A 14,824-nucleotide genomic window follows, 5' to 3' on the forward strand; every position below is an offset into this window, starting at 1 on the left:
GGCTCATAGACGCAAGGTTGCAAGGGTCAGGGTGACAAGCGTACGGAACAGCCCCTGCTGGAAAAAGGGTCATGAAAGAAATAAGTGTGAGGATAAGCTAATCAGAGTCTCTGGAGTTTCCTGACCACCCACAGCCAGGCCAACAAGACTGCCCCTGCCATCTACTCACAGAAGGTCCCAGCTGGCAGCTTCAGAGCATGCACCATGTCCGGAAGACATGCATTTTAGGACCATCATATATATCCCTGTATAAAAGTTTCTGAATAGGGGAGAGAAAAAAAAAAAACAAAACATAAATGGTTAAGAGGGCCAATCTGATACAAACGGTGTGGAATTATTTTTAGTTGAAGTGGATAGGATCTTATGAAAATGAAATGTGGAAAAGAATATTCAGGCAGGAAAAGGGAAATACTATATTTGTCCCTTGCTCTCCCACTGCTCTTAAGCATTTCCTCTACTCTGGGAAGAAAGCAATAAAACTGTTCTCCCTCTGCTCAGAGACACAGTGATCAACAGACCTACTGGCAGACCCGGTGCTTGGGCTTGGAGTACAGAAAAACACCACCTCACACTGCTGTGGCTCTCAGCTGAGAGGTGCCCCCTTGGCCTGTGAAATCCCTCCAGTGGCTCTCACTGCTCTGCCTGGGAGGAAATGGGGAGAATGTTCCAGTGGCCTCCTGAGGGGCCCATACCACCCTGACCACTTCTGAGCCTGCAGCTGAACTGCACCCTGACTGCTCTCTGTCAACAGAGGTAAGAATATTCCAAGAATGCCAAGGACTAACAAAAATGACCAGCAGTGTATTCTCATGACTCATTCCCCTCGTCCCATCCCACTTTCTCTCCTCATTCCTTAATCTCTATTTAAAATACACTTCACAAGGGAAAAGGAGGGATTAGGTGAATGAAAGTGGCAACCTTCATAATCTGATGGAGCAAGCTGGCTAGTATAACACCTGACATGAAAATTACCCTACATTAAAAAAAAAAGTACTTTCCTTCCCATAAAAAATTTTAAGCATGCTCATAATTTAGAGGGCATGTGGAGTTTAAATCGTTAACAATTAAAAAGCCAAAGTAAGTCCATAGAGTTTTGTCCAATGACCCTTTTAACTACTTGAAAATGAGATCTGATTATCAAGTACTGTTACGGCTTATCTCTAAAGATTTCTTCCCCCAAAATATTGATCCTGGGTTTACATGAGCAAGGACATTCTGAGAAGCCTTCTTAAAATCAGGCACAACCCACTACTCATAGTTGAGACAAACACTGGGCCCATTTCTTCTGCGTCTGGGTGGGTTTCTATTAGTAAGTCAGTACCTGGGGAAACATACTACTCCGAGTCAGCTCGACATAAGAATCATATTACTGCAAACTGAGACTTCTGTAGCTATAGGATATGTGTATGGGGTTATCTCAACACTTGTTTTCAAAAGCTTCTTGGATGCTCAGTACACCAACAAGCACTGTATTTCTTGATGGCCACACTTTTTGCAAATTAAGATCACTTTAATTAAGACCTGAAGCCAAATCAATAACACAGCTCTGATGACATCAGCTAAAATTCTCTTTGGAGGATCCCAGTGGAAACTTCCGACAAAATGCGAGGCAGCGTTCCCGAGGCAGTGGCCCCAGAAAGCAGATTCCTGTGTCAGCTTGGGAGACAGGTGCACCTCGAGGCATGACTGGGACCTGTCAAGGCAGTGATGAGGCTGCCTCCTTGGTCTTAACTCTGGGGACACTTCAGCTGGTCCTACAGACACCAGCCTAATGTTCAAAACTCACACCCTTATGGCCATTCTCCCATGATTACATTCCTTGGTCTAGCTTACTGGTTCTCAGGGTTCCTTCTGTTCTCATTAATACACCACCAACAAATGACTTTATGCCCTGGTAAGAAAAAGCCCTTTATGCCCTGAAAAAGACCATCATCAATAACATTAATAACTACTGCTGGTGAGCAGCGACACAGTGCCAGCTCTTTAGTAAGTGCTTTGCGGTAACTATTTTACAGATGAGGAAACTGAGGCTTACACGGGCTAGTTTATTCAAGATAAAAAAGCTAGTAAGAGGTGAATATGGCATTTCAATACCATGAAGGACTCTAGTGGGGAGGAAATGTACTTTACGATTTCAATTTACTTCTAAGAGTGCAGATGACCCACAAGGCATTAGCTGCGGCCATCTCCAAAGTTCTGTGGAGAGAGAAGTTAATGGAAACCACACATGTTCCGGGAAAAGAAGAAAAAAAGTGTCTGTTCACAACAGATTAACATTTCTCTTGCCAAGAAAACTAGAGTCGGGAAACTGCCTGGGAAGTAAATGTTCTTGACAACTGAACTCTTCTCTACTGAGCTATTGTTAAAACTGAACTATTGTCAAAACAGTATTTTATTGTTTACTTATTTTAATTTTGAATTATTTCTGATATTAAGATTTACTATAATGAGTTGTCTTTTTAAAAAAGGAAGTTACTTTTAAATATGCCGTTAACAGTTTTTCACAGAAAAATTCCCACCACGAGTACCACAGAAATACACCTTTCTTTTTAACCTTCATTTAAATAATGTGTCTCACCCTCCAAGATTATTGGAAGATTAAAGACAAGTAACAAGAATACTGAAGGTCACATATATTTATAACACAGCCCTCTCTCTTCTCTGTAACAGTGTATGATTGCAAAACAGGTCTGATATAAAAAAATTAAAAACCGAGAAACTATGAATACGTGTTCATAAACTATAACAAGCACTTCTGGTGTTTTACTCACTTCTCCTCCTAGTCAAGAATCTGAACACCAGAGCAAGGAGTCTCACAGCAACAAGTCAGATTTCCTCTCTCCTTTTATCTGGAACTCCACTGGATTACAGCAGGTCCCCAAAAACCCAATGTGAAGTTGAGCAAAACTAAGCAGAAAAGTATGTTTCACCTTCTGTTCTGGAGACAGGTTTGCTCCACCTTCGCTTTCTCCACTGAGCCTCTCCCGAGGACAGCTCACAATGACAATGACTCTGCATTATGCACAGGGCAGTTCCAGGGAAGCATGAGTCAGAGTCAGACGCAGACGCAAACAGCGCCAGCTCTGGAAATAGCGGCTGCAGCCTTCCTCCAAGACGGGAGATAGTGGCCACAGATCAGGTTCGGCCCAAACCTCCCCTGCTCAGAGGTCAAAGGCCAGTGAAATGGGTAAACTGTGTGTGTTCGCACGCACAGGCACCCAAGCCATACATGCACAGTAGTACATCAGTGACCCTCTGTCGGAAGATAGTTCAGCGTCATTTAGATCTGTCTTACGATAACCCAGTGCTCTAAGATTAGGTAATGCTACTGTTAACCATGCCAGTGACTTAACGTTTAATAAAGACTCAAAGTACACCAGGTGTTAGCAATACAGGAGTATCAACCAGCGCATTCTCTCCAGCACCTTTCATGGGAAGGGCGCCTTCAACACAAATGGAACAAACGGCTCAGTACCTGCCTTTTCTGTTCACCTGTCCATCTGGGAAACTACCTGCCAGTTGTGTTGCAGAGAACACACAGCCAGTTCCTTCCCTAAACCATAATATTCCCATTCCCTTTGTCCTGCCAATAGTAGAGAGTTCTGGGGAGCTAAACTTTCCATAACCCAAGTTCAGCATTTATTGATACTACTGTTTTGGGGGTAGAACTGGTGTCATCTGGCCCATAGGCAAATAGCCAAGTCAGAAAACTACAGAAAAACTTCACTTTAAATCTGTTAAGCATCAAGGGATGAATATACTTAAACATGGAAAGCAGTCTTGCATTTAGAAAAAAATTATAATGTATACATTAAAAAATATGTGCACAGGCTGAAGAAAAGGCATTTGTGAGAGTAACTTTACTGCCTTCCAAAATATAATGCCTTCTTATTGGGCCACACTGTGTTGGATTAAAAACAGCAATAATATATTTAATTTGTTGTTTAATAACACACAGCAAAAACTGTGATTTTCATGTCATAGTTGCTTGGTCCATGGCAAATATCACAAAAACCTCAAATGATCTATACCTTGTAAAGTTTACTAACTTAATATGAAAAGCAAAATTTCACACCAACCCTTGCAGACACCTGTCTCACCAGAGTCTTGCCTACTCTTTGGAAGGCCTGAGCTTTCAAAATCGGACCCAGTCCACACCTAGGCAAGCCAGCACTCGAGGGTGCTCCATGCAAAGACCCCACTCTGGACAAGTTTCCAGGCCACAGGGAGTGGCCTTGGAGGGGCAGCCATAATCTCCCATGGCGTCCTTTCCACCGTGCTCAGGTATCCCTGCTTCATGACACAAGAAATCAGCTGTGCAAGTTTCTCCTCGGCCAGAACCCAAAGCTGCTCCCCCTCTCCACAATCCCACTTCAGGAGCTGTCAGAGCTGGGGCTGGTCCCAGGTCAGTACTGCGGACCTCCAAGTTCTCACGTGGAAAACAAGGGTTGGAGTTAGAGAGGCCCAAAGGCCCTCCCCCAGCCTAACTATTCCAGTCCTGTACCACATCGCACATAAAGTGCTGAAGTGAAGCGTGAGCTGTCGAGCTCTCCACCGGATGCTCTCCCAACCTCCATGCACTCTTGCGGCCTGGCACACTCAAGTGTCAAGGACTTCAAGTAGCTTTCATAACGTTATAGTCACTAGCGCATTCCTCCAGGTGCTCGATTTATAATTTTTCCAGTTATTTAAGACAGCTCCTTGTTGGTGGTAATTTCAGTTTCTGAAGTTACCTCAACTTCTTAGTTCTTCCTGATACCACACAAAGATGAGATTTCCAGTGACAAAACCAATGTTCTAAACTATGTTAGAAACTCAACATGACCAAGAACCATTTTAGAGAATATTTCAAGACAACCACCTGTACTAAAATTCACTTTCTGTCATGAAATAAACACTGCAACCCTGCCTAGTGAAAGGTAACAGTTCTCTCCTTAGACCAGAAATGACTGCAAATGACAACAGAGGAGGAGGTGGGCCGAATACCAAGTGTCATTCATTGGCTGGTATTTGTATAAGCTCCACCAGCCTTCAAAGGAAGGTCAAATCAAAACAGTTTGAGGAGAATAAACAAAAGCGATGACTTGAGCACAAAAAATGATTACAGACTCATTTAAAACGGAGCTTTTGCTAGAATAGAAATCTTATCAACAGCCTGAGAGCACTTTGAGAGCTTCCTGTTTGGAACAAGAACAATGACAATTTATTCCACTATAGTGGACAATCTGGAGAGATGCAAATCAAACAGTAGATGAGTGCTGAGAAACAGGATTGGTCTTCTTGAAGAAAGTCAAAAGATAAAGACAAAATGTAACAGACTTGTATGCCTATTATGCCTTTATTTGCTGCAAACCGAAGAACAATTAAAGGAAGAAATCAAGGCTGTTTAGGGGTGTATGGCTTTTTTTTTTTTTTTTGGGTCTGTAAATAAATTTCAGAATGTTTTCCTGTCTCATTATTGTGGAGTAGGGAAAAAACCCAAATGAATGGTGTCTATCCACATACCATTAGGTAGTCAGTCTTTCACCATCTTATTTGAAGAGGTGCTCTAAAACATACTAAGTACTTAGTAAATGCCAGCTGTTTTAGATAAGACACCTCACTTAACTCCCAAAAGACTCTGGCAAGACACCTATCTCCCTCTGACAGGATGCGAGGTGGTGGTGCAGTCAAAGGGGGCCACCGTGGGAGCCAGACCCGAGCCACTCAAGGTCTGAGGCCACCCAAGGTCTGCACACGGCAGGGAGGAGAGTTACCTCTCCAAGACACCTGCACCCCTCTGCAGAGAACAACTGGATTTTATCAGTCAAAATCCCAGAGACATAAGAATGGATTATTCTACAAGAATCAAAAGAAAGCAACAGCTAACGAGCCTACGCGGACAAAGAGGACCAGAGTCACAGGGAGACGGAGTGGGAACAAAAGTAGGTCACTACAACTGACGCACGAGGACTCTGGGCTCAGTGACTCATTTGGGGATCCTGGGTGAGACACTCAGAGTTTCCAGTGAATGCACTACCGCCTTCGGATCTGCAAAATGGAGGACAAAACCTTATTAGGATTATTTGGACACTTACAGATCCTCACAAGAAACAAAAGCCTTAACATATTAAAAAACATGGCTTAACACCCATAAGAATGGCTAACATAAAAAAAAAGAAATCTGATGATATCAAGTGCTGATGAGCAGGCAGAGAAACTGGCTCCTGAGGACCAACACTGGTCCTCAAGACATTATGATAAATAAAAGAAGCCAGATCCAAAAGACTCAAGTGCACATGATTCCATTTATATCACATTTTTAGAAAAGGCAAAGGCATAAAGACAGAAAGCAGACTTGTAGCTGCACAGGGTTACCAATAGCGACTGACCATGAATGGACACAGGGGAACTTTTTGGTGACAGAAACCCGTTCTAAAACTTAAGGTAGTGGGGGCTGTACCAGTGCATATGAGTAAGTTTCCTGGCATATAAAATATATACAACATATAATTCAATAAAGTTGTTGAGAGAGAGAATCAGAATCGCCATCTTCTGTTGTCTATGAGAGCACTCAGCATCTTTTACCTTTAATGTCAAGAATAAACATAAAAGTGCATCTTTCGACACTTAAAGCTAAAGCTTATATGTGTGACAGTTAAAGAAAAAACATCAGAAAGCAATCCGTATATGAACATAGTCCAACAGTAGGTTCTGTTTCTCTTCTGGATTCTTTCTGTTGTTCTACTTGAACATCTCATGCTATTCATGAATATCACGAATTTTTTCTTGGACACCAAACAAAAACTGCCCCAGAAAATTAACAGAATGAGCCTTACTACTTTCAGTTATACATGAAACCACATAAAATGACTGCTGTTGCCTTTTCACTGAATATGTCAGAAAAATCAAGACCTATCTTCTGAGACCATTTTCCCCATTTTACATAGTTTCATTGGCATTAATTAGGACAACAGTTTAATTGCTTTCATATACACAAAATCTTCACAGATGTATGATTTAGATTTTAATACTCCAAAAAACCAATGCTTGTTTAATTTATAGGATACATAAAACGATCAATGATTTGGATATATACTTCATGCCATTTTTGCGGCCCACCTGACAAGTTTATTTGTTTTCATCATCAAAAAATAAAAGGGGAAAAGTAAATAAATAAAAGGAGTATATAACTGTCTTTACAAATACTGTTAAAAAAAAAAAAGTCATCTGCAGTGCTGAAAACACATAGGATACTTTCTGGGTAAAATAACACAACATCCAAAAACCAACAAGAGGGGGAAACTCTGAAGACCTCTCCAAGTCCCCACCTGTAATATTCTCATTTCACCTTGAAACCACACAGGAAGGAAAAAAATCCAAAACTGAAAGACACAAGTTAAAGAATGAAAAACTTACATCCTCAAGTTCAGAGGCAGCCTAAGTTTGCTGCAGCGCTTTGACTTGACATTAGCAAGCGTAAGAGAAGCACAGCTTCCCCTTGAACATGAGCTTCAACTGCATGTGGTCCACTTACATGTGGATATATTTCATTAGTGAATACTACGGACTACATGACCCATAAGTAGCTGAATCCAGGGGTGTGGAGGAACCTCGGATATGGGGACTCACTGTAAGTTTTTCCTGGATTACCCTCCAAGTTGTTCAAGGGTCAACTTGACCAACTTCACAGTTTCAGTAGGTTCTCATGAAAACAACCTGAATTTTGGGAACAGAAATTATGACATCTTCAACTCTACAGTGCATCAAGAGCTGAATGAACTGGAACCAACTGTATCGCTTCACGAGCCTGGACAAGGCTTGTGGATAATGCAAATAACCCAAGGTGATACAACTTCCTTTCCTTGTGAGATCCAAACCACTCTGTATATATACCTGATGTTACCTCTGAAATGAGGTTGATTCAGTTCTGCTTTCTTTCCAGTTTTTTACATCTTAACAGTAAAGTCTCTGAGGACTGTTTCCCATTCCTCTGTGCTCCCTACTCCTTACTAAGGGTTTTGCATGTTGTGGATATGCAGTGAAGTTAGTTAGTAAATAAACTGTTTAAGTAAATATAGAATTTAATAAGGAATGCATTACACAGAATCAGAGACAGTATTACATTTCTAGCCTTGAGTTTCCAAATCATTCTGATTCATAAGTGTCAGCAGAATTTCTATGATGGGTTCCAGCCTTACTTCTAGAACATGGATGCATTTATTTTTTAAAATCACATATTCAAATAAAGACACTAACACTATTTACATGTATGTCAATCAAACCCCTATCTGTGCTTACAAATCAGGTAAAAGCATTAAAATGGATTCAGTTAATTCAATTATCCAATTTCCCACCATAACTTCCAGCCTGCATGTGTAAAGGGTTGCTTTATCAAAACAAGGCCCAGGAATGGAAACCCTTAGTCCAGGGTAGCCTCAGGTAAAATGCAACATATACATACTCACGTCCTTGGTTTGTGCTACACTGGTTTGGATTTATCACATGCTATTTTGTAAGTGATCTTTGATATGTCGTGTGTTTTATCTCCCATGGCCAGAAATGACATCTCCTATTTCCTTGGTATTTTCCAGCAGCGTCTTATACAAGGCCTTATATACAACAAATCTGAGAAAATATGCTGACTGATTAGATTCATTTAAGGGTTTCAGCTCTCTGAAGAATAGTCCTTTTTCCCCTCTGTGTTGTTTTATGCACATATAAATGAAAAATTAAAAATTCATTAAAAATTAATTCATTAAAAGTTAAATCCAGAGTTTTTTGTGGGAAACTAACATATGAAAGGATTACGAAGGAGATGGAATTTCAAAAGAGGTGTTCGCAAAAAGTAACAGTGCTTTTAGGCCAGTGGTTCTGCCCTAGTGGATCAGAGTGAGCTCATTTATTGCCATGTACACAAAGTATACTTTGGAGTATCCACTTAGATTTCTCACAAATATAAAGCCAACTGAAATCCAACTGACTATAATATGAAATACTGTAAAATTTTAAAGTTCCTGACAAGGGGCTTTAAACAGTAAGGAGTAAAATAAATTTAAAGCACTTTACATCCAGTAGCTTATTTAGTCTTCAAATCTACTCTCTGAGCAAGCAAAAACAGTTGTCATTATTCTCATCTTACAGATCAAGAAAGTAAAGCTCAAAAGCGAGTGACAGTTGGGAAAATGGACCCACAGTGAGATATATTAAACAAAAATTTTTGGAATTAAAAAAAATATCTAGGCATCCAGGAGAAAAAGCAGGTCACTCTGATGAAAAGAAATGACGCTAGTGTCAGACTTTATGCAAGACAATGGAGGGACATATTCAAGATACTTAAAGAAAATATGAGCCAAGGATTTTATGTTTAGTTGAACTGACCTTCATGTACAAAGCGTATAACTTATAAACATACAAGAGCTCAGGAAATACTGCTGCCTCAAGCTCTTCCTGAGAAATCCACTACAGAACTAGCTTCAAAACACCAAAAGACTAAAGATCAATATAAGGGTAGATGATGAGCATTAAATATAGACTTACTTGCAGAATTAAAGCTAAGTGATTTTATAAAGGATACAGTAATAATATGTAATGGCTACATGCTCTGACATTGTAGGTATAGTACAGCTATCATAAAGGATAAAGGGGATGGGAAAATTATATGAAAAATACATTAGTTTGTTGACTGTTACAGGTATTTATCTGGAAATTGAAAGATAAAACACTTCAAGTCACAGGATGGAAGACAAAGAGGAGAGAGGTGAGAAAAGGTTAATATCTAATTTTAGATATTAAATATTGCAAAAAAATCAATACACATGAGCAAACAAAAGTGAACAAGAGGCAAAAATGTGTTATCATGCGAAAGTAACCATTAGAACAAAAACACAAGCCTTCCTAAATACCAAAAAAAGGACAAAAGAAAAAAATGTATCATGAAACGGAACATATTAATTTTATAATTAATACAAATTGGCTTACCTGGCCAAAATACAAAGATTTTCAGATAAAAGCAAAACTCAAGCGACAGACTTACGGAGCACACAAGTAGGAAGCAGAGCTGGAGTCAGTCAGTCTTCCTGGCTTTGAGCTTTTTATGGAAAAGATGAAAAAGATGACCCACGACTGATAGTAAAGCTCTACCAAATGCGCTTTAGTGAAAAACTCTGTCATTAAAATTTCTTAATGCAGAAGCCAGGTAAGACTTCATATAAAAGTACCATTAGTGAGATTCATGCATCTAGTTGATTCAACAAATATCTGCCGAGGGTGTATATAATTAGGTCCTTTTCTAAGCACTGAAAACACAATGCTTGAGTGTCATTTTTCCTTTCTGTAGAGACCCAAAAATATAAATGAAATATATGTTGGCTAGACTTAAAGACATGCTAGTGTCGACCTCCTAAAACAGAAGATTAATGGAGACAATGACAGGCCTTAAACTACACTGACACCAGTAGGTGCTACTAAAATAATGCATCTTATTAGGGCCATATGATACCAGGCACAAACAGCAGTTCACTAAAATGCCTAATATGAGGAATGATTGCCAAGTAAAGCATTCTGTCACAGGAATGTAACTAATGCTTCCTATAAAACTAAGAGTCACAAAATTTTTCCCTGCCCGCCTTCCTTTTCTACCCAAACTCTTATGTTTTATATTAAAATGGCTTTCATCTCTCACGGCATGTAAGAGTTGATGGCTGCTGGCATCGAATCTGCTAAAATCAACACCAGTGTAATTATCTGCACACTTTCAAGTGTTTTCAAAATACATGCTGGTTGAGATTTTCTTAACTTTGAAACGTATGCTTTAAATGTTGGTGGTCTAGGACTGTCAATAGCCTGGGTTAAAAACAATTTTAAAATCTTGCCCAAAGCATTCTCTTCTACAGCAATTATTCAACTTGTTTATAATTCATCTACCTTCATAAAGTGCTTGACACAGTCTATAATGTCCTCATATCATGTTGCTATTTTGTGACACTACTTTAATGGTACATTTACATGAGCTGATACATGTAAAGCACTTAAAAGAGTGCTTGACACATGACAAGTGTCAGCTATTATTATATTAATAGTTCCATTCAAAGGTTCTTTTTAAAATATGTGAATAAGTGCGCGAGGGTAAATGGATAACAATACTTTAAATTTTTCCTATCATGTCAGCTGAAAATGAGAAGGAATTTCAGTACACTCGGAATTCTCACTTTTTTTTTTTAAGAACTGCAGAGTATTAAAAAAAAAATCTATGAAACAGATGAAAATGTAATGATACAAAATTATACAAGTCAGAATTCCTTCGTGAGGCTATCAAAAACACATTCTATCGGCAATTCTATCTTGATCCAGCCAAGGGGTAAAAAGAAAAACAACTAAGATCCTGTGAAACTAGGTCTCATCTGAGACCTAGGTACAGAAAATTTTGTAAACTATGTAGGGATTTCTAGGGATTTACAGAGAAAAAAGGGAGACCCACAAAAAAGACTGAGTTTGAAATATTTCAGCAATATAACAAATTGCATATTCACAGCGTCGTAATTACCCTTTTGTTTGGTTTCTTTGTAATTATTTTTAATAAATTATTCTGCCTCCCCCCATCACTCAAGTAAGCTGTCATCCAAAGGCACAATCAGAACAACGCAGGACACAAAGGCACTCACTGATAGGGAGGGTGTGAGGGAGGGCGGCTGGTGCCTCCAGAGCTGTGACTCATTCGAATCCATAAAGCTTTTCTACGAGATCAAGTATCAATGAAGCTATTGTAAGAGATTACAGCTATATATATGTAGACTGGTTATGAATTCTCACAGGGCAAGAGCATTTTTGAAAAAAGGAAAGGGCACCAATGTCTGGGAAACCACTCAGCACGAAGACTGCCTCAATTACATAAGACTGGCTGCCGCACCTACCATTTTGCTAAATCTGAGTAGTTCCTATAAAGAAAAGAAGACCCTTCAGTTCAGCACTCCCTAAATTCATCTGGCACCATTCTGCCAAGCTCTGTATCCTAAGAGCTCCAGAGTCAAGCCTAACACAGTTGCCATCTGCTGTTACAGATCCAAGAAAGAACCAGATAATTTTTATTAGTCTTAAATACTGTTTTCCAGAAATCATAAACCAAATAGAAAACAGATCTTGGTCACAAAAGACAAACAGCAGTAAAGGATTTTATTAGTTTAAAATTTGTACCTACCTTTATCATGTTGAATATTTCAGTATCAGAATTGTAATAAAAACATTCTCCTAGAATGTGTAAAATTTTAAAAGGACCAATAAAAGTGGCAAAATGCCTAAATCAAGTTGGATTTAAAAAATGTTCTGTGAATTATTATCAAGTCTATCAAGGACTTCAGAATCAAGCGTGTGGAAAGAACAAGTGCAACAAAAGCAGAGTGAAAATGGTCCAGAATTTAGTATCACAAACAAAACAGGTCCAGTATTTTTCCCTGAAAGACTCAGAAAATCGAATTTATCATTTTGGCTCCTACTAAAATGGCCACTGAATATCATAAATCCATTTTCACAACCACCTTCCTAGACTTTCATGTTTCACTCGATATTTCAAGGAAAAATTTCACTAAAATTTAAACAATTTTATGCTCAAGGGTATTATTTTTCAGGTTCTAGCAGCAAAGAATAATTAAGGTAACCTTACAGGGTGCTTTTGTTGGAAACCATTTGTACCTAGTGTTTCTTCTAACTACTCATAACAGAGACCAATCTCACCCTCACCAAGGCTCTTACTTGGAAACAAACTCACAGGAAAGAGTGCTTGTTAATAATAACAGCAAAGCTTAGTATTGTCGAATTTCCAATGTTTTGAAAGTATGCCGGTGAATACTTCTGACATCATAACCAGAAATGAGTATCTTAAAATTTGTTCTCTCTGTTATCAGATGTGCATAAAGTAGGAAGCATGCTTCCTTCAAATATGAAAACTGGAATTTTCCTTCTCTTAAAAAATAAATCATTAACACCATTCAGGTATTTTCTTCAAATATATGATTTCATAAATTATTATTCTACAGTATATCCTAATCCCTGAAATACTGATAAAAGAAGTATCAAAAACATTGTATTATTTTACACATATATATTTATAAGAATGTTATATTACTCCTTAATCTTTGAATACAATGGATAATTGGCATTTATCTTTGAATCAGTTAAAGATAAAAGCAGGAAAAAATGTGTGTTCTTTCAAAACCAATAGTCACTTAGTAAAATCTATTAACATTATTTTTAAAAATATACACTGTACAATACACTGTACAATTCACTGTTGGTATCACCATTGTTTAACCAGTCCTTTGCAGAGCAGGCTTATCCATTCATCCTAATTGTTCTTTGTATAGTTGTTCACGTCCCCTCGCCTTTCTGTTGCATAAATTATTCAAACTAAATAAAAGGAACTCGAAATAGTGAAAAAGGAAGAATATCAGGAGGTAAGGAGAAAAACACCTGAGACTAAAAGCAAAAGAGAGGTGAGTTTTTAAACTGAAAATTAGGAAAACAAATAAACAAACAAAAAAAGTAAAGAAATTAAGTGACACCAGTGGAAAAGAGAGCTAAAACCTAAAGATAAAATAAAATGGAAACAAATGTCAGAGAACATAGCAGAAAATGCAGACCAAAAAAAAGCCTCATCTTCAGAAAGACAAGAAGTGAAAACCTGTTAGGTGGCACAGAAAGACAGCAGAGCTACCTGGTGGGTGGGTAGGATCGAGGAGACACGGCAGGGCCAGCCAGGAGAGCATCTGAAAGCACTTTTGCAGGGGTACCTCTCGCTCAATCAGCTTACTTTATTTCCTTATTCGTTATTTTAACCCACAGTTGGGCACAGGACAAGTTTGTTTTGCTTCTCCTTCTAAGTTCACTGAAAACCTCAACTAGTATTTCAAGCTATACCAGGTTATGCCCACCACTTAGCACTTTCAAGATTTTAAGGAGGGAAAATAATTATTCCTATAAAATTACATTCTTTAATGTTTAACTCCAACCAAATGCCCATTTTTAAGACCCTGGCCTTGCACCACTGCTTTTTGTTTTCCTTCCTCAGGCAGGTCAGAAGATGGCTTTCCCCCAGTCACTAAAAATCAGAGGAAAAATGCTATGACCTAGCATAGTTAAATACAGACCAGTCATCCCCCAGTTCTTGCCTGGGGCTGAATCCTGCCTGAGGCCTGAAGATGCAAATAGAGACCTAGGGGATGGAGGAAAGGGCAGCATGAGGGAGAGAAAGGGGCCAAGACAAAGTAGGCAAATAAAAGCAACAGCTAGATTTTAAATGTCCAACCTACAGAAACAACTAAACTTTCTTACTTTACAGTTACATAAAATAAATAAAAGGAGAAAAATTCTAAGTTATAGGAAAACAGTAAACGCATGAAAAAAGAAAAATTGACGAATATGCTTCTACCTGTGGCACGGTGAACATTTAAAAAAAACGTAGCTCATCTCCATGTTAAATTAACAACCTAGATTCCAATGAATAACAGGTTCAAATCCCAGCAAAAGGTTAACATAAGACCTAGGTTTGAATATTCAATACCACAGAATTTGATCCATATTTTGGAATAGACACTCAGGCAATCAGAGGACACACCTCGGCTACCAGCTGCTGTACAGCTTCTGTGTCTTTCAGAACTTGTTCTAACGCCCTTGGTGGCTAATCGCACCCCCTTTCTCCCTGTCCTTGAAAATATCACATGCTTTGCCTCAGTGAGCTCCAAACTCTAAGACAGAGCAGAAGCAAAACAGTGGGCAAAGGGCTGAGCTGCTGTGCAGAACCAGAAGGAAAAACTGGAGACATTGATAATTAATACTCTCTTGGACAATTCTT

The 14,824-nt window shown here is 38.9% G+C and overlaps 1 protein-coding gene across 10 annotated transcripts in view; it reads right to left on the reverse strand.

Moving 5' to 3' along the window:
• AOPEP (aminopeptidase O (putative)) overlaps positions 1-14,824 on the reverse strand; it is a 413,124-nt gene that overhangs the window by 59,252 nt on the left and 339,048 nt on the right. For 3 of the 10 annotated variants that reach the window (XM_069575757.1, XM_069575756.1, XM_069575755.1), the window contains exon 14: positions 5,320-6,030. The exons of the other annotated variants lie outside the window; for them this stretch is intronic. In XM_069575757.1, coding sequence (XP_069431858.1) covers positions 6,016-6,030 — 15 coding nt within the window. In that variant the 3' untranslated portion in view covers positions 5,320-6,015. Of the gene's footprint in view, positions 1-5,319; positions 6,031-14,824 lie in introns of those variants that run through there. 10 annotated transcript variants of the gene reach the window in all.

The sequence above is a fragment of the Ovis canadensis genome, chromosome 2 (assembly GCF_042477335.2).
Source record: "Ovis canadensis isolate MfBH-ARS-UI-01 breed Bighorn chromosome 2, ARS-UI_OviCan_v2, whole genome shotgun sequence".
Taxonomy (NCBI): Eukaryota; Metazoa; Chordata; class Mammalia; order Artiodactyla; family Bovidae; genus Ovis; species Ovis canadensis.